The 20,986-nt window shown below is 39.1% G+C and overlaps 1 protein-coding gene across 1 annotated transcript; it reads right to left on the reverse strand.

Moving 5' to 3' along the window:
• Window positions 1-111: 111 nt before the first annotated feature.
• Window positions 112-20,140, reverse strand: ap4e1 (adaptor related protein complex 4 subunit epsilon 1). Its single transcript, XM_088640882.1, has 21 exons — window positions 19,872-20,140; window positions 19,410-19,481; window positions 17,472-17,595; window positions 16,938-17,011; window positions 16,731-16,852; window positions 16,078-16,237; window positions 14,683-14,849; window positions 14,409-14,482; window positions 14,189-14,311; window positions 13,545-13,654; window positions 13,016-13,155; window positions 12,612-12,724; window positions 10,970-11,088; window positions 10,372-10,674; window positions 9,875-9,986; window positions 8,053-8,191; window positions 7,488-7,746; window positions 6,489-7,061; window positions 6,198-6,388; window positions 5,801-5,961; window positions 112-5,117 (listed from the first exon to the last, which is right to left on the reverse strand). Exons 1-21 carry the CDS (start codon window positions 20,010-20,012, stop codon window positions 4,957-4,959), a joined length of 3,438 nt encoding a protein of 1,145 aa, XP_088497008.1. The 5' UTR covers window positions 20,013-20,140; the 3' UTR covers window positions 112-4,956.
• Between the last annotated feature and the right edge of the window lie 846 nt (window positions 20,141-20,986).

Raw genomic sequence — 20,986 nt, forward strand, 5'->3', positions numbered from 1 at the left:
TGCAAATGATTGGTGATTTAACGAGTTTTACATACAAGCTTAGCAATGTACTCCTTCTACGAGGTATCGGAATTTACCATTACTGCATGCAATAAATAAAAAAACAACAGATGTCTGTAAAAAAGGATTTTAATATGTGCTTCAAATACTGTCTAGTTATTACATCCACCCACACAGATTGCTGGATGTTTCCAATTGATCCTACTTTAGATGTAAATGCAACAACATTTTCCTTGTTCAGTAAATTGTAATATTTTGTTATTGCACACTGAGGACCATTTTTAAATTTCTGTTCATCCAAAACGAGAGCTTTTTGCTTATACACGATTAAAAACGTTTAAATTAATTTAGGAACAAATAAATAAAACTGAACTTGATTCTCAGTGCAGGAATATTTAGAGTTTGAATTTCTATTCCTCAACGCTGAACACTCAATTGGAAAATCATACACTGAATATTACTTGACAAAATCCTGAAAATCTGCCAAAGAAAAAATAAATAACTACCCTTATCATATTTAATGTTAGTTTTTAGCTAAGTATGGAATATTACATGATTTCTATATTGTTTTTGAATTTGTATACTTGGTAATGAAAATATAAATATATGATCAAGTGCATTGCGTCACATTATGATCAATACTGCAGATTTCATTAAAATAGGGAAGGTGGCACAATGGTTAGCATTACTGCCTCACAGCACTGGGCACTGGGTTCAATTACTGGAGAGTTACTTGTGTGGAGTTTGTATGTTATCCCCATGTTTGTGTGGTTTTCCCACAGTCCAAAAACACATTGTTAATTGGTTAATTGGCTTCTGGAGAAATTGGCCCTGGTGTGTGTGCTTTTGTGGTTGTGCATGGCATCCTGTCCAGGGTGTATCCTGCCTTGTGCCTGTTGCTTGCTGGGATATGCTCCGGCTCCCCCATGACCCTGAATTGGATGAAGTGGTTAGGAAACAGGAGGATGGATAGAAGTTATGAAAAGCAGCACCAAGCCACTCTATAAGGACAATGAATCATGGGTAGAAGGATAGATGGGACCATGCTGAACCTAAGAGTTAATCAGCCATGCAAATTAGCCTAAGCTATTTTGTATATATTAACCACCATAACTACTACACTGCTCTCAAACACGTTTGATAAATACAGTCTTGCTCTACTTTGTATATTTCTGCAGAACATCTAAGCACAACAGCTGAGTTGATCACAGAAGGCTTTTTTTCCCCAAAGCAATTATTTTGACACAGGAGAACGAGCTCCAAGGCCCACCCACACAGAGCAGAGAAAATGAGCCAGTACATCAGTCTGCGGTTTTCGCATGGTTTCAGAGTGGCCACGACTGTTGGCCTTCCAAACAGGTGAAGGAAAAGATGCATCCTTGTGTGGGAAGGGTTGCTTTTTATTTTTTCCCCTAGGAAGCACAACTGTCACTTTGATTTTGACAGATCCATGGTCACTGTGGAGCTGTGGAGAATAGTGCATTAACTGCTATTACACAATCATGAGTGCAGGGGTGGATTTGCAATGTAACCTAATGCATAGTTTTAATGAAGTGGTTTCCACATTATATCCTGATTAGCAATTTCAGAAAGACACAAAGATCCAAATTTTATTCTCTAACAATACACCACAAAACCCAGTAATTTCAAAATAACTCATTGTCACACCCTGGGGTTGCAACAATCTGGCCTTTCCCCTTAATTCAATTGGTGAAGCAATAACTCAGTTCTTGTCCGAAACTTCTGTGTAGTTGGGCAGCTGCAGCACTACATGGAGTTCCCTCCTATACATATGAGCTTTGGGTTCTTTCGGGAAGAAAACATTAATAACTTACTGCATGTGCTGCATAAATTGTTCTGTTACTCTGCTGCTGTATCTTAGATTCTGATTTTACAATCTTAGATAATTAGCTTTGTTTTTAAATATCAAATGTCAAGAAATACCAGACATGAAAATGCAGCTTCATCATAAGAAGTCAAAAGCACAGAGAACATGAAAGAGGAGACACACAAGAAAAGTCCACCCAGCTGGCTCTAACTCATTTGGTTGACAGCAGCTAGTGATCCATGGGTCTCATTTAGCCGTTACTTAAAAGATGCCAGGTACTGGTTCCAGAGCCATGAAATCCTCCTTTTGAAATAATATGAAGGTGTACAACAATGCATTTACTGAAGCAATCTGAGAATGAAGTACCTTGCTAAAGTATACAACATCACACCTGGGATTTGAGCCCATTACCCTCTGGGCGTGATCATAACACAAGTCACCGATGAAGGGACAGCATTTGTATACATAAACATCATTTTAAATACCTCACATCCCACATAGACCAAACCCGTTTCTTATAATGTTTATTTTTTAGAAAAAGTGCTTTAGCATGAAAAATAACCCATGTAGAATGCACTAAAAAAGCGCCAGATACAGCCCACATACCTTAATTGTGTGTACAAAACATAATATGACATGACCAATATCATTAAAGGCTGGTGTATCTGTACTAGCTTCACCTAAACCCATTATGCTTACATCACATGAAAGACACTCATGACACCCGAGTAATGTTAAGCCCATGGGCGGGCGATGTCTGTACTGTAATTTAGAACTGGTATAAATTTTACTGTTGACGTACAGTACACCTACTCATATGTTTAACATGTTTTTAAGAATGTTTTCACAACTAGGGTTCGTCTAGCGTTTTTAAAATTTTAAAGTGTTTGGCGCCCTCTTGTGGTACGTCTTAAAAGCATGCAATCTCCCGGCCATGTTTTTTGCCTAGTTCGGACGTCACAAAAGTCTAGTGCATAAAAACGAAAAATCGACGCTTCATCTGGAGAAAATGTGATTTTATTTCTCCATTTGCAGCATCACTTTCTCTGCTTCTCTTCTAGTTTACATAAAATATAATATAATGGCGGATTTGAATATTACACGTTAAAGGAAACTCACCTGAAACGCGGAAGACGCAATTCAGATAGAAAATACATTCTCCACAACGTTTGTTTTTTAAGAATGACAGAATGACATGAAATGCATCAGTTATTAAATGAGCCATGTGTACCACAGCAACAAAAATCGATATCCTAGTAAACTAGCAGAAAACTAGTAAACTCTTAAAACATAAGACGTTTGGTTATCTTTATCGGTGTTAAAATACAAATTATTTGATTTTGCAATTTCACCCAAAATGTTAAAAACGTGTTGTTTTAAGCCCTTTAAGTTAAAATCACACATTTAGCAAAGAGTTACAAAAATAAAAAGCAAACCGAAAATTGTATGAACTATAAAAATAATTGTGAACAATTGAAATACCAGTTGTTAAAAGTTAACAATAACTAGTTCAGGTGTGTATTAATAGTCACAAGCAAAGGCCTCAACTATTTCACCAAAATCATGTATAATGACCAGAGATTAAAATAAACACAGTTAATAGTAAGTAAAACTAAACATGCATATGAAGGAAATGTATTCTTATTATTTACTGTACATATTTAGAGGATTCTTTTACTCTACAAAATATACAAAAGCCTAATACTTAAAAGTGAAATTCAACAAAAATGTGTGGCTTTAATGAAGAAAACACTAAAACAACATGCTGACTCTGCTGAAAGGATGAAACAGGCTTATGAACATAACAGATTAATGTTTAAGTCTCAATATGACACAAATGAGTTATTAAATGTAATTTACACATGTTCATTCAAATGCTATCAAGCCCCAAATTTAGAACATGCTAAAATTAACCAAGTAACTGCATAAGCTAATTATGAAGACTGTCTGGAAAGCCCTATAATTAAGACATATGAAAAGCTAACATTTTCATACTGGTATAATAGTACTTCAAGTGCAAAAACAATTTCTTTTTTTAGTTTGGCAGCCATATACGTCATAAAACTGCAGGCTTAAATTAATTTCAACACAAAACCTATCTGTTCAAGTGCACAAAAGCTCCAATCTGAAGATGTTTTTCACCTTCCTTCACCTCAAATTTGTGAAACTGCTTATATATGTATATGTGTAGCATTTTATAAATGTATATGTAGGCATGCTTTAATACTACAGTTGCTACTTTATAAGACAAAGGTCTTTTATAAATGGGCACTGATCCACAGGCAATACTGCACTTTATTCCTTCGATCGGGTACATTGGTTTCTATCTTTGGCCTTGGATTATTTTCAAACACAAGACGATTGCAGAGGCTTATAGTTTTTTATGACACTGCATATTAATGACATGTTAAAACTGGGTTTAGGACTCTTATTTTCATATGGGACATACAGTAGCTACTGCTTGATATCCACAGGTCACAAATACATTTCATGTTCCTCTGTTGCTGTTTACCACAATTTGTGCACAGTTAAGGTTAAGTCAAAGTCTTATGGTGACAAGGTGACACAAAAGAACACATTTACATCCCCAAATTCTCACATCATCTTTGATATTAGACATCGTGGAGTTGTGCTGACTTTGAAATGACATTAGTGATATTCCTGCCTTCAATCTGCCACCCCTGCCATTCACACACAGAACATTGCATGGGTTTAGACATCATTCTGCACCTGCAACCTGCTGCACAGGTTTTGATACTGTTCCTTTCACTCCCTGAGATAAGGGCCGACAGTATCAATGAAGAATGCCCTTCACTCTTGACATAAAAAATATATATAACATCTGGTTAAAAAAGGTCAAGCCAATGACAGCTGCAATGTAGTTATATTCAGTGACCTGCAGCACATCTCCATTCCTTACAATTAAATCAATTGAAAAAAGAAAGCAGTGTAACCTTTAGTTTTTCTTTCTAGAACACAAAACACTTCAAGTGCAACAATCATGGGACTTTTCTTGCTTTACAAGAAATCTTCCATAATTCCTGCTGTCGTCTACTCAGTTTCTTACACACACTATTGTATGCATGTTGAACAACTGGCCTCCAGGTCAATCACAACCACAGCAGCAATCATGATTCCTGGATGGCTTTTTGGCACTGATAGATCATGCAGTCTGGGAGATAGGGTGATGGGGACCTGAGCCACACCACCAGCATTCCTGCATGGACCCGGCAGTGTAGGAGGCATGGTGTAGATGGAACCAGCTGGCATGCTACTATACCCTCTTCACCTGTGGGAAAACATGACAAATTCAGTGTCAGTCTCCAAACATCTACCAAGGTATAAGGTACTACACACAACATTCACTTTTTGTTTATGTGTTCTATGTTTTATACCAGATATGCTGTAAGGGTAAAGATTTCTTATATGCCCCTTGCATCCAGGCACACTTTAAGAACGATTATGTACATTTTTATATAAAATACCTGGGAGCACAAAATATTCAGTCTTGTGAATTATTGAGAGCCTTCACTTCAGACAGAATATTTTCTAATGTACAACAGCCATCACAGATTAGGCTCATCCTTGAAGAAGAAAGAAACATTGCAAACTGGCTGTCGGTATTACTTGTTTGCCATCTGCCTGTCTGATGCACCCAGGAGATCTGCCAACACTACAGACACAACAGCTCTGTTCCTGTAGGTTTTTTTATGAGGTGCTAGCAGTTCAGGATTCGTGACAAGTCCTGTTGCTAAAAATCACAGAAGCAGCTGGAAGACAACATAATGAGCTTGCTTTTTTTAAAAGTCTCAAGGTCTGAAATACAGTACACCAACATGCAATCTACCTCCAGCCTTTTAAAACAAAACAGAATATTTCCTAGATTCATCTCAGAAGAAAACTGCAAAAGGTTTGGAGCAAGCTTCTAAATTAGGAATCACAGGGGATTATACTGCACAGGTAACTACTTACCTATGATATCAACTACGTGAATCTGCAGTTTCTGCTTTAATGCATTCAGTGGTGTTACAAGAGAATTGATTTGATCTGACAAAAGCTTGAGATTCTGTTTCACATCATGAGTACAGGACAGCCAAAGTTTCCCATACTCTTCTGTGGACACTTTCAAGGGCCTAAAAATAAAAACCACAACACTTTTCTCAGAAGAGACGTAGACCAGTAACGATCTGATTCTATGTACTGTAACCTAAACATCCTAATGTGACAATATATCAGTATGTCATCTAGTATATTTTGAGGTGGCAAACATTGTGATAAAAGCCATTTATCACTTAACTGGGGGAGCTACAAAACTCCCCCTACCAAGATGATCACTAGAACAGTCACCACAGTACATTCACCACTGTACCTGATGAAATCTGATAGCACCAAGGCCACAGAGAACTGCAATTCCCATGATCGTCCAGGTTCCGTGTGGTAAGATACTGTACCAGTAAGAGGTGCTTGTGCACATGGCTCCTCCATCACCACATCTGTCTGGAAGATATCGACACTTTGGGGTACAAGCAATGGAAAATGGTGACTTGAGCTTTTGTGAACCTAAAAAGGAAACATCAGACATGAGCACGTCTGACTTCACAGAACATCCATTTCATGAATCCAATCTGAAGTTCAAAAGACTATGTAGACACATGCCTACCTTCAATTCTGCAGGTACCAGCTGCAGTAAAACATCCATAACAGATAATTCACTGTGGTTTTCAACAAAGAAAACCAGCACCAAGGAGTCCTCTCTGTAGATTTTACAAACTGACAGAGTCAGGCGTTCATCAGAGCACACCTTTTCAATTACTGAGCGAGCCAGCTCTGACAGTTCTGTTGGCAAATGAGAAGAGAGTCTGGACTTGTTCTGGTCTGGTTCTGGTCTCTCTGCAGAAGGCTGCACAACCACCATATCACTGCCTGCAAACAAAGAGGCCGGGGACTGGGAGGGGAGAAGACACTCTCCCTCTTGTCTCACCTTCCCTTCTCCAGTCACATCACCCAGCTCTGTGGACTCTTTCACATCGGGAGAGTTCCTCAGTGCCTGACTTGGTGTGACCAGTCCCGGGTCCTGAGCTTTAGGGCTGGGTTCCAAAATATTATCTAAGAGGCTTTCCACTGTGCTCCGTGAGGAAACCGAAGAATCTGAAAATTTGTCGTCAGCACCAGGAGACTCCTGAGCTTTGTTCTTCCGTCGGAATCGTTGTGAAGCCACCTCCGATTTACCCATCTGTACACAGAACAAGATCAATCATGTTTTCTTTCATTATGTCTAAGGGATTATATATTGTGGGCTTTTCTCTTGGTATTGCAAGCGCAAGTAATCCTGCATACAGTTTTAAAAATATATAATTAGGAATTTTAAAAATACTGTAAAAGGCAACTCACCGGGAAAGTGAGGATCTTGCATCAAAAGAAAGATAGCAAATCAATAAAAAAGATAGGCCTAAAGGGCTCTGCTCATTTGCATTTCCTTTTGTTTTCTTTACACATCTTTCTACATCTGGAATCACCAATTGATGAACCTCATACCAGCACAAAAGGGATAAGAAATAGGCTCACTTCCCTCTGTCTCAGAGGCCAGACTAAATCTGGCAATGGACTATAGAACTGGGCTCTTAAGTTCCAAAATAAGTGCTTTTAATGGTCCACTCACCAGGCACAAAGAATTGTGTGATCCCAGCCCTACAAACAGGGATGAAGCCAGCTGCTGCCTCTCCTGGTCCTGCTCTGGTGTAGCCTCATTGATCCTGCACTCCTGTGGAGTTGTTCCCTCCATGCTGGGAGACTGAGCTGGTGTTCTTGCGGGCTTGGACAAAGCCTTCAATGTACTCTCTTCTGGAGCCTCCTTCTGAGGCAGGTACCCCTCTTTACCCCACACCTTCCTCACCCCCTCCAGCTTCAGGGTGCTGGAACTGCAAATCAAACAATTCAGCTTGAACTGCAGTCTGAAAATTACTTGCTTCTTAATTTTGCTTTCTTTCATCTATCCTCTGCATATTACTTAGAATGCCTTCATTATGAGCAAAATGTTTCTTTATCACTTGCTTCACCCCCCTTTAAAATCAGCAGTCAAAAACGTGAAAAGGTATATAAAACAAACAGCACCTAGCGCTGCCTCTATTGTAAGAGGAATAAATGGTTTTGCACAATCCTGATCCTTATAAACAGCATCTCCCTTTCAGTAAAGCATGTTAACTCACATGCTGCCCTAAACATACCTTCCCTTCTGTGCCATCTCTGCACTGTTCCCCGAGAGCCCGGAGCTCAGAGAGAGGCCTGAGGGAGACTGCCTGCCTGTGATGCTACAGGAGGACAGGCTCACAGGTAAGGACAGTGAATAAGGCTCATAATTCAATGCTGAAAGGAAAAGGAAAACAAACAGAGTAAAAAAAAACTCAGCATGTTCTGATGAAGCTTTAAACAAACCTCAACCTAAAAAAGGCAGTGAGGATACAGCTTGTCTGAAAAGGATGATTATCTCGTCGTCTGTTAACCTTTTCTGGATTCCGCAATGTCATGAAAATAACCAAGATCAAGAGAGGTAACCCTGAGGGTGGGCTGCTTCTTTTCATGTTAATGTAACGTGTGACAGGATCATTGCATCCCGTGTCTCACTACCTTTTGCACTCCCTTTGTATCTTAATGCAACCTGACAGCTTTAATTTACTTTTGTCCTCTTTTTTTTCCCCCAAGTTCTCTATTCCATCAATGCAAATCCACGCATACACCCTATCAAATGACATTACGGCGACACGGAAAAAATCTATTTTCACCACTGATATATAGGAAATACTAAATGGTAAGACAGTATTTTTACACATCTCAGCTTTTTAAAGCAATTGGTTTTATCTACTATGAATTATGAATCTACTAAAAATAAATGAAAAAATTAATATATACGGAAATAAGAAAATAATATATTGAAATGCATATGGTGCTCTGAAGAGGTACAATATTTATACTGGTGCACTGTCTTCTTAAAATAATATGGAAAGTCAGAAATGAAAATAATACAGTTTATAATTTTGATATGGATATAAAAAATGTCCAAGGCTGGAAAATACAGTTTTGCCTGATGGCAAGTGCTATAACATCTGTATTCTGGTATAAGTTCCCAATGGGCCACATGCCACTGTATTCTGCTAATCACTGTTGTCAAGAAGCGCAATAAGGAAAGCACAAAAACCCACTGACAAACTTCAAGAATGAGTAACTGAAGCAGAAAAGGTGTAGGTTACACAAAACCCTTTTGAGCCACATGTGCGTGTCCAATGGTATATTAACCGGTATATAAGAGGTTAAGCCTGATATCTTGGCCACAGTTGCTGTCAGTTCTGCTGTTGTGTGTATTTTGCACTGATTAACTAGGTTGTCCAGATCCATTGCATATTACAACTATTGTTTCCTTCTGAAGCAGGTGCACAAACTCCATAGGAATTAATCATTAATTACAAGTAAGGGCATATTGTTAAAAGACACAGGGGAGTGTCTAAAGAGAAACTATGTACACCAGATTGTACAATACCCAGTGCAATGCAGCCAGAACATGGGGGCTAACACAATTCCATTTTAATGATGCCATGGGGCCTTTAATCATTAACAACCAAGTACTCATGACCTTGGATTAGTCTCAACCAAAGGACAGCACCTCCTACACCATAGTGTGATACTGGCTTGGAAATTCTTGTCCAATTAATTTCCAAGAAGAGCACCAGCAACCACTGGTCCAACTACACTGTTTTCCTTAGATGTCTTCTATCCCAGTACTGAACAGAACCAGGCATAGCCTTGCTCAGCTTCTGAGATCTGATGAGATCAATCTACAAGGTACTGTTCAGAGTAGGTAGAAGAGCTAAAATACAGACAACTAAAATTGTGTATTTGTGCAAAGCACACAGAAATCTCTGATTTTGTCAATCATTTTTAATCACAAACGAAAGGAAAAATGAACATGCTATCCCAAATCCTTTCCCCTGCTTCATACTTCATTATAAAATGACTTTAAAGTAAGGCTGAACACTTTAAAGTGGGCGATTGCACCTTTCTCCTGGGAGAGCTCCTCTTGTCTCTGGTGATGAGGTTTATAAGGTGCTGCACCAGAAGCCAGGGCCTCAGACACAAAGCCATCCAGAAATGACAGTGAGGTGTCCACCTGCATTAACAGAGATAATAGCAAACAGGAGGAAGTGCACAAGAGTAAATCCCTGGCGCCGCATGCATTGCTCCGAGCAAAAAGAGGCCTGCCTGGTGCAGCGCATTCTCAGACCTGTCAGGCCCAGACAGTTATCAAATGACTTCAAAGTGAGGCTGAAAACAAGTTATTGTCAGAATACTGCTGAACTGACACTAGCTACAATTTAGGAAATGAAAGCATAAGTGTAATACCTATTAGATACAATCACTACAAGACTATTCTGCATAAAACACTTTGAAGTTGCTTTCCTTAAGTAAAAAAGGCACAGATTTTCGTTACATCTGAGCTATGTTTGGAGCCATGGCTCAACCTTTAAAGCCTCCATTTTCAGCTACAGAAATACCTCTAGATCTTCACAGCTGGCATCCAGGGGCAGAACTTGGCTCATCAAGTCTCTGTCCTCAGTCAGGTGCCTCAGCTCGAAAGCGCACTGCCGCAGGACTGTGTCCAGGGAGGTGCTGTATTTGAGTGCCACTGCGCTAGCCGTTTCGGTGCATGTTGTGCCGCTTGACAGTTTTGTAATGGCTGCCATAATCCAACTTTTGGTTTCAGGGGTGACCGAACTCTGATCCAGCAACCTTGCCAGTTTATTAAGCACCACCTCATACCCTGTCTCCGATTTCAAATAGGAGTACTCTCCCAAAACCTAAGGAAGGAAAACTTAATTGTAACTAAATTGTATGCAATCCAGTAATCCCAACTGCTCTTTATACAGATATTTTATTAAGTAATTTCTTAACACTGCAAACACTCCCAAACTATATCAAATGTGCCAAAAGTAAAGTAACCAAGCACATCAACAAAGGTGGTTCTTCTGTGTGGTGGATGAAGGTTAGGAGAAAGTCAACATTGTGTTAAATAACAAAAAATGACATGAATCAAACTCTAGACAACCCAAGAAAAGGAGATATGGACTGTAGAAATGCTACGGTGCCCCTTACCCAGCTCATAACTTGAAGAAAACGTTGAGGAAAGTGAACATTGTCTTGTTCGAGAAGGGAGAGATACGAATCGACTGCATACAGCCTCAACTGCCTGTCTTCATCTTCATTGTCAAAGCCTGGTGGGAAAGCTACTGATTAATGTTTATTTAGGTTACGTGCCAAACCGTCTCAACAAACAGAAGTCAAAACGATGTCAGCTGTGAGAGAAACTGAAGCCTGTTTCCGAGGCAGTATCTGAAAGAGAACTGACAGGCTATTCATAGACGGCTGGGAATGAAGAAAAACAAGCTGCTTTGTTTTGATTCGCAGGCAGGTTGTCAGATCTCTGTATACATTTACCATTTCTTTGCTCGCTCTTTCTCAAAACAAACTGGCTATTTTTATAGTTCAGGAAAGTGCGGTCATAGACAAACATCTGATGATTTGTCTCAGAAAACAAAGAAGATGACAGAAAGACTAGGGGTCCAATGGTCCAAAACACTTCTTGCATGTGTTTTCTTTAAAACAGAAAATCATTTAAAACATAGGAAGCAGTGTTAAAGGGCAAGAAGGAAACACCAAAAATGTTCAATAGTACTACAATCCTGTAACGCATACAGTCCTATTTCAACTCCAATTAGAATGAAAAAGACCAATGTTTGCGATTTAGAAATGAAGAACAGTACTACAAGACTGGCCTTTTACAGTAACAGTTCTTGTGGGTTTAATACCAAGGAAACCTAAGGTTTTACTGTACTGTCAGATTAATATACTTAAATATTAATCCACAGCCATGAATTACATTGCCTTTTATTCAACACAGTGAAATGCTGAATAATCTATAGAGAGACCACTAACACTTTTGTGTGTTGATTGAACTTCTCAAATTTTCTGTCAAAATTCACAAATAAAACCCAATATTTTTTGCCTGCTACATGGAAAGAGGAAGACAACTGTAATCATCGCTCAGCAGATAATTTACAGCGGTTAGCAGCAATTGACTGACACTAAATCTATTTCCCATAGGTGTTACCAGTTGACGAAAGCTTTACATTTTTTAGATCCTCTAAGTACTGTGGCACTACACGGGGGCCTGCCCAGTGTGCAGGCGGAGCCCTGTAGGGAGGGCGACGCCAGGCCTTTGTAGTAGCTGTTCTGGCTACTAGAAGATGAAACACAGCTGTGAAGGTCCTCTAAAGGCTCACAGGACACCCCCCGAAGCGACAAGCAGGGACCACCCCCTGAACAAGAGTATCTTTTCACCAGCAGTCCCAGAGGGGATTGTACCCACGTAAATTGTTATTTTTCTTTTTGCCACACTGAGTTCTTATTTTGTTTTTGGCCTGACGCACCCTGCTCTGCCAGACTGGACCCCACAGGACAGAAGAAACCCAGTCTGGTTACCGCTGTGCTAAGCGGCTTCCTTTCCCCAGGCTGGACCCTGTGGCATAGCGCAAGCCCAACCTGGATATCACGAGGCACAGCGGTACACCTTTCTTTTTGCTTTTTGTTCCAGTTTTTTTCACCTTTTTTTGTGTTATTTGCGGTTGCTGCTAACCTCACACTGGTGCTCGCCGCGGCTCCGCCCACTCCCACACTGTTACACTACAGAACAAGTTCTGGGAAATAAAGTGACACTTAAGCAATTTCAATCTCTTACCTTCAGCCAGGAGCCTCAGGAAATTATTAGGGATATCTGGTTGCATCATGTCCCCACCCAGGGAGAAAACTGTATTCATTGTCTGTATAAACCACCCATTGGTTGGGGCATATGTGCAGAAATGTATAGGAAAAAAAACAATTTATTTTAAAAATATCTGACTGAAATAGCACCTACTCATTTTTATGAGTACATTAAATCAACCATATTTTAGATTTATAGTAAGAATCTATATGTACAACATATCTGTAATCACATAACTACAACCTACAACTGCAATCACAGGCCTCTCTCTTTATGTCAGTATCCAGCCTGGAGCAGGCACTGAAGTTGACTTTTACAAAGTTGGATCACATTGCTCAGTGGTCTTGCGGTTAAATCACCAACTACTCAGGAAAGGATATTTCTCAGCCAGCTCTGCCACCTTTCCCACCAAGTCGATGGTCGTATATTCATCTTTACTCTGTCTCAGAAAATCCAGCATCTTCTCCACAATGATGGTCACATTCTGGGCATTGGTAATCCGATAGAGCAGCTCCAGTGTCTGTAAAAAAAAGTCAAAATATTTTAAGTAAATTCAGCTGCACTAAAGATCTAACAGGAGCCTTGAATGTAAAATCATGCAAAGATTTTATTTAAGATATTTGATGTTGGGTTTCAGTTTCCGAAACTGCACACAGTAGATCATGAAATTATTCGCCTTATAAAGACTACACTTTCCTTTTTATACAAATGTCAAGCTAACTGTATAAAATCAAAAACCAAGTCCTAAATTTCTTGGGTGGCATAAGCAGAATTTTCCGATGGTAAAGTAAGGGCTTCAAGCTTTTTCGATTTGTGCTGGCTAAAGCTTCATCTCAATCATACAAACTTCATTCTGAAACTGCGCATCATTGTGAATCCAAAGCAGGCAAAGCAGAATAAGCTCTTCACCTCTCTCCTGATAATGGGGTCAGGGTGATCCAGGCACTCAATGATTGTCATCTGATGCTGAAGGGCTAGATTAGCATCCTGCTGGACTACATAGGTAAGTGCTTTCAATCCTAAATTAGAAAGACACATCCAGCTGTTAGTGACAGTTAGTGACTTATGTTTGACTCAGAAATGAAACTCCAAGAGAAGGATCAATGACAATACACTTTAAAAAAATAAAATTGCAAATTATTTTTTCTCGATACACCCAGACCTATGGAAAAGTACATCAGTAAATGCGTGAGAGATGCCTAGAGTTTTGGTTATGGCTTATGCTAAGAGCAGGATTACAGCTAACTGCCCTCGGATTGAGAAAAATTTAAAAGCATCCAGACAGTAGAAGTCCCTGGAGTCTCTCTGCCATTCGTGTTCTTTTTCAAACACATCTTACAGACATTAACATTTTAAATTTATATGAATCAGAGACAAGGAAATTTATCAGTATTTCTCTGTAGATAACCTCAGAACAGAGGATGTATTTCAAATTTCTAAAATATACTTAAAGTCCTCCAAAAACGAAATCATAATCGCATAACGTATAGAATGCTGCAGCTATTAATTTCCAAATGCATCACATAAGGTACTTCAATGTACATTTTACTTACCTAGGTATTTTAGATTAATTTTGGGTGACAAAACAAACTTTCCAATGCACTGAGCTGCTTTTTCCAACAAATCTGAATTTGGGCTGATTGTGTAGACAGTCCTCACACACTCATACAAAATAGCTGGGGAGATAAGAAAGGTAAATTTACAGTCTTAAGTAAACCATACCTATGCAAATTGTAATTTATGCAATAGAAACTAACAATCAGTTTAACGTACCATAAGTAATATTATGATTCATTTCAGCCCTTCGCAGAGACTCGTCCAAGACATCGTACATTATTTCACTCGCACTGCAAATCAAAAAGAAAAACATGTAAAACTATAATATAGTCATTCAAAATGCAGTGTTAAGGTCTAGATTAGGCATGATCATAATTGTTAACATTACACATCTGTAAGCATGTTGCTCTTTTACGCCTGTAAGAGGGAATGATTCCAGATGTGTCTGGCCATGCAATAACGACTCCAGTGTCAGAGTGAGTTACCTCACCTCGGGTCATCCTTCCCCAGCAATGCCAGTACCCTGAGCAGCTGAATCTGCAGCCAGGGAGCTGGAACACTGTGGTAATTGAAGTCAATGGGGAGCTTCCCTCCCACCACTTGTCTGAGGATTGTTATAAAGCTACCCGTCAGATCTTTAAAGCCACCTGGGTTCTCCTGAAATTAAAAAAAATCAGCATACTGGTAAAAACAGCTCTTGTTTTGTGCACAGGGTAGTCATTAGCTAGCTGCCTCTAGATTTGTTTTCTGTAAACAGAATAAACAATTCTATGTGCTATTTTAAGGCTTATTACTATCCCCCTCCTTCACTGCAAGGTCAAATCTCCCTGCTTGACAAACCCCACACAAGACAAATTCTTATTGACGACAGCCATTTATTTTACTTTCAATTCTAGGCAAGAACAAACACAAAGGAAAAAATGTATATTTTCCTTTAAAACATTGCCTTTATTCAATTTAAGAAAAAAAAAGCCCAATATCTTGAAGCAACTGGCCCAGTAGTAGATGACTAAAAATGCCACAAGTTGGTTATATTTTTTACTCAATTCAAATTTTATTTCATCAAAGATTTAAAATAATAAACTTCTGCAGAAATCCATTAATGTCTCTAGAAGGTAAACATACAAAACAGAAATTACCTCTTTTTAGTTGCCAAGCTTGAAAGAATTACAGCACATGCGTCTTCCATACCAGTTATGTTTATTACAAATTCTGAAGGAAATGCTGGTAAATTTCAGGTAGGAAAGCAGCAAACATTTCCTATCACGTTTTACTGCTGTGTGGCAACTGTGCAACCAGATATAGTTAAACGAAATCACATCTTCACTGAATGAGGTTTTAAACAAACTTTTTTAAAAAGTACAGTGGCCGGGTGGCTCAAATGGTAAAAGCTCTGAGTGCCTGATGGCAGTTTGAGTTCTGAGATCAAGGCAGCCATATTACACACAAACTGAGACTGGGGTTCTCCAAAGCATGGCACACTAATATCTCAGCTCCCAACAGGATACAGACAGGGTTAGTCAGCCAGGGCTCTCTCAGCAAGACAGCTACCCCTGCAGCCTCCTGGGCCTTTGCAGGAACGTGGTGCCATCTGTGAGGGACATGCCTCTTCCGCATTCAGCCCTGGACATCCAGAAACCCTCTATGGCTGTGTTGCCCATTACATGTTAAAAAAGACAAATGGCTTGAAGGTGGGCATGGTGATGTCTACCCACACTTCCTCATTCACCCCTGTGTGCGGCTGTGGGGTTCACAGATGCGAAAAACACACAGCTGATACATATAATTCCAAACTGGGAGACAGTAACTGGCAATTTCAATAAAAAAAATACTGAAATGCACAACAATATTCATTTTGTTACCCGATGTAATTAACCCACCTCACCTTGATCATCTGCAAGTAAATGTGCAAAGAGGCCGTCATTACCCCAGGGTCCTTGTCACACAGGGCTTTCCGAAACTTGTCATGGATGTGCTGCACCTGATTGGGGGCAATAAGATAGAACTTGTAGAGGGCGAGCACAGCCTTCCTCCGGATTATCTCTCTGCAAGGCGAAAAATAAAACACTGTCAAATTGTATTGCCTCTTCCTGAAAAACCGTAGGAGAAAATGTTCATTGTTAATGTAAATGTTAATAAATCCACACACAGTGAAAACATAAATCGGTTCCAAAATAAATCTGGAACAGGCTACTCAGTCATGTTGTTCAAACAAATACCCTGGTGTCTTTCAAGAAGCAGCTAAATTAGATCTACTGGAGATGGGATGACAGAACCTCTCTTGTGCTCCTCAATACTGGAGATGGAAGCAGCTTGTTAACATAGTGGAATGCTGACTGCCGTACTTTTCATATACAAGCCAGCAAATATCGTGTAAGAACAAAAACTGTCTCAGCATCGTTATGCAAATTTCACATCTCTGTCTTTTATACTTGTTGATTTTAAAGAAAATCCATCCACTCCTCTGTTTGGAAAAACAGCAACTGCCCCTTTTGTTCAGTCCCCCCACCCCCAAAAAAAGTTAGTTGTAAATCATACTTTGAATGTGTTAACTTGTCCTCAACGAGTGGAAGAACAGCAGGTATCATGTCTTTCGGAAAAATCTGACTGGCCACAGTCAGAGCCATGCAAACCTCAATGAGATTCGTACTTTGCAAATCCTAAAACAGAAAATAAAACACTTGTTACCCAGGATATATTTGGAAGTTTTAAAAAATGCTCCTAAGATTGTTTAGAGTACAATACCTTTAGTACTGTGTTCACAAGCAGGAGCAATAGGTCATGGCTTTCATTCAGGAATAGCGACACAGCAAGGTAACCTGAGAATACATAACTATTTCATTACTTAAAGTACTTTCAGTACTTAAAATACATCTCAGCTGTGACAACTGACTAATGGTCAAGGCAATATGACATATGGACACAGAGATGAATAGGAAGATGACTTACACATTTCATGCTGGAAACAAAACTGCAACGTAAGAAATAAGAAAATAACCACTTAAATACTCAATAAAACAGGAAAATAATGTTTATAGAATGAAGACAGTGCACATATCATAAAAATTAAATATACACACTTAGATACGAAGCATTTGTATATAGTTTACTCTGTGGAGTTTCTCTGAGTTTTTTTTTGCTGCTGTCTCTTTATTTTCAGAGTGCAAATATATGTTATTTAAAGGTAATGAGTAATTCAATGAAAGGAAAATTGAGAAATTAGGAGAAACAATGAAAGATAAGTTTATAATTAAAATCACTACACACTGCAGAACTTACCAACTCTCTTTTCCAAAACACTTCCCTGCTGGGCTAATTTAATGGCATGAATGTAACTGAAAGAGGCCTCATATCCCAACATTTCACAATAGATTGCCCTCACCATAATTTCTTTCATCTGCCTCTGAAATAAAAGAATGAATTCCTCAATATCAAAACACGGTGACAATTACAGAACGCATTTGTAAGGGACTCACTGGTTGATTTCTTATCTGCTGTTATTACAATACAACCATCATTGCTTGCACAAAAACTCTCAGAGAATTTCAGTTCAATTCACAGGAACATAAGATGGGGCCCAGATTTCTTAAACAGGTCTCAAAAGGTCAGATTGGGAAAACAGTTACCTGACACTTGCTATACTTCCACTGGATCACAACAAAGCTGTGTCTTGCCCCCCCTACTGTCCATTTTGTACACTAACAATTGTAAGAGGAAGCTCACAGAAAGACATCCGATTCCATTTAATAATTTAATTAATTGCTTACACTTATATAGCGTTTTTTTGAACACTCCACTTTAAAGCGCTTAACAGGTAATGGGGACTCCCCTCCACCACCACCAATGTGCATCATCCACCTGGATGATGCAACAGCAGCCATAGTGCACCAGAACGCTCACCACACATCAGCTATCAGTGGGGACGAGAGCAGAGTAATGAAGTCAATTCATAGATAGGGATTATTAGGAGGCCAGGATTGGTAAGGGCCAATGGGAAATTGGCCAGGATGCCAGGGTTACACCCTTACTCTTTTCGAGAAACACCCTGGGTTTTTTTAATGACCACAGAGATTCAGGACCTCGGTTTTCAGTGGGTTGCCAGCTGTTGCTGATGACACAACCCTGGCCAACTTATTAAATGACCCAGAAAATAATAATACGGCCATTCTAAACAATTTTATAAAATGGTGTGATGAGTTCTCTTTCAAGTCTTGAAAACAAAAGAAATGGTCATTGATTTTAGGAAAAATGCAACATCCCTCAAACCTACTGTAATCAACAGTCAATGCAGTCAATGACTACAAGTACTTGGGACTAGTCATAGAAAAAACCTGAAGATGGGACAAATGTTGTAACACCATGTATAAAAAACACCAGAAGTAATGTTTTTTTCTTTGAAAAGTCAGCTATTTAAAAGTAGATAGAACTATTTTTTCTCCAAGTCATTTCTTGAAAGCTTCTTAACATACTGTCTTGCTTGTTTGTTTGGCAACATCAGTACCATTAACTGTAAAAAGATGGGGGAAATTAGAGAAAACACTAACAAAATGATTTAGGCAAATCAAATCAACTTAAATGTTACTGGCCATATCACTCTGCAACTCACAATCGGCAACCCACTGAAGCTATGCAGGTGTGAGCCTGGTGAGCGTTCTGGCGCACTATGGCTGCCGTCGCAGCATCCAGGTGGGGCTGCACATTGGTGGTGGTGGAGGGGGGAGTCCCCATTACCTGTAAAGTGCTTTGAGTGGAGTGTCCAGAAAAGCGCTATATAAGTGTAAGCAATTACTATTATTATAAATATCCTCTACAAACAAAAGGCTATAAAAACGCCGAGAGCATTACAGAGTGCGTGTCTCACTCCCTCCACTGTGAATTTGCACTACTCCTATCTAGGAGACACCTTTGTGTCCCCAGGTGTAAAAGTAACAGACTCAAGAAATCTTTAATCGCTGCTGCAACCTCTCTCAATGTACAGTAACTCTCTTATCTCTTATAACACTATTATACTGTATTGTCTTCTCTGTTGGTAATGGTTGTCTTCCTTATTTTTATTGTTGTACTGGATTGTGCTGTAAAAGAACCCACCCAGAAAATAATAAACTTGAATTGAAAGCTACCGTCTTTCTAGAACTGAACAGTGCTTCTATATATCTGTCTTAGATTGTCTCCTCAATTGCACTCGAAATGATTCACCGCATACCGCATAGTACTTACCAGAGTCGTGTTAGGCGATGACGCTTGTTCCCTTATTGCAGACAATTCCTTTTTAATCAGTTTTTCCTCTTCCTAAAATGAAAGGCAGAGTAATGTATTTTACCGTAAAACGCTGGGGAAATTAACAGCAGTTTTTTTCATTAGAAATTATAAGTGACTTTGTAAAAAAAACGCAAAAGGCTTGACTGAGGTTTCTTAGATCATCTAATAAACAAGAAACCGAGCAGACTTAAGCCATGACGCTGCTGTTCCTCGTATCTATCTCGAGACACATTGTAAACAATATTATTTTTATGCAAAGGAACAAGTAAAGGTTAATTTTATCCTGAAAGGTACCAAGATAAAAACGTTTCGACAAATGTCGCCAAAGAGTGCAGCCAAAGACGCTTCAGACTCTACAGATTGAGTTACAACAGTGTAAGGCCACAGCTGTAAATACCGCTGAAAGCAAGTCTTACTCACATGTTTGGAAGTCAGTTCAGTTATATTCCTTATCAGGCTTCCTAATTTTGAAGTAAGAGAAAGTTTTCCAGCTCCAGGCTGCGAATCCAACAACAGAAGGCTTGGAATAGCAGTTAGTGTCTTCTCAACTACATCACTCATTGCAGCTGCCTCACATCAAAGAAAAGTAGATTTCGAAAAGCTGCACAATTAAAACAAAAACATACAAATCGATGCTGGGCAAATTCAATTCATTTACTATCATTCAAGACAGAATGCCATTTTGCAAAAACGTCATTTCCTGTTAGTTTGGAAGCAAAACTTTATGTAAAATATAAACAGTACAAAGACTTATAATGCGCCTGTATTTACACCAGATGGCAGCACTGAATAGCACATTTCGTTTAATTATTTAGCGTGTCTGCATTTGAAAACTGATGTGAGAAACTGATGTGTAAAAATGTGCACGCAGAATTCGTTTTTGAAATAAACTACAAAATAAGAGAAACGTTAAATTCATGACGCTTTCCATAATTCATTGCTATTCGATGTCGCCTTAACTAAATTACTTAACTGCGTTTCTGTACCAATATCTTTTCCTACTTCTGCTCCTCCTGAATCTGTCCATCTGTCCACAGAGTGATAGTTCGTTTTTTTTTAAATCCGCTACACCAACATGCTGAAACTGAAAGAATATCACATACAATGGACTTGATATATTCAAAGTGCTGTCATGTAGTTATTTTAGTCTGAACTCAATCGCCACCTCATCAAGGGACGGTGTGCACTACATTACATAATATTTCCAGTCGCTCCCGGAATGAGCCGCGGGAACCAATTCTACAACAGCTGTTTCATTTCATGCGATCTGTTATGGCCTGAGGTTTAAAGGTTTACAAGCCAGTGTTGCCTCAGAATAGTAAACGAAAACGTGCAGTGCGACGCTAAAAAAAAAAGTATATTTACGATTCTCAAGTTTAAAAGTTCATTGTAAAACCATTGTAAATGCTTCACAATAGTAACAAAACACTCAAGGAAAACATGTTGACCATGAAAGGCATTTTTCTTTGCAGTTTAAATCATCTATATCTTAATATAGTGTACTAAGTATATAATTGTATTAAGTGACGTCCACT

This window comes from Lepisosteus platostomus, chromosome 7 (genome assembly GCF_059453375.1).
Source record: "Lepisosteus platostomus isolate fLepPlt1 chromosome 7, fLepPlt1.hap1, whole genome shotgun sequence".
Lineage (NCBI taxonomy): Eukaryota > Metazoa > Chordata > Actinopteri > Semionotiformes > Lepisosteidae > Lepisosteus > Lepisosteus platostomus.

What these genes read in the sequence shown, in the direction of transcription:
- ap4e1 (XM_088640882.1), bottom strand. Translation starts at nt 20,012, where the DNA reads ATGAGTGATGTAGTTGAGAAGACACTAACTGCTATTCCAAGCCTTCTG. An exon ending in GAATCATAATATTACTTATG is followed by an intron (nt 14,312 to 14,408) that starts GTACGTTAAACT and finishes TTATCTCCCCAG; the next exon opens with CTATTTTGTATGAGTGTGTG. An exon ending in GTGCTATCAGATTTCATCAG is followed by an intron (nt 5,962 to 6,197) that starts GTACAGTGGTGA and finishes TTTTATTTTTAG; the next exon opens with GCCCTTGAAAGTGTCCACAG.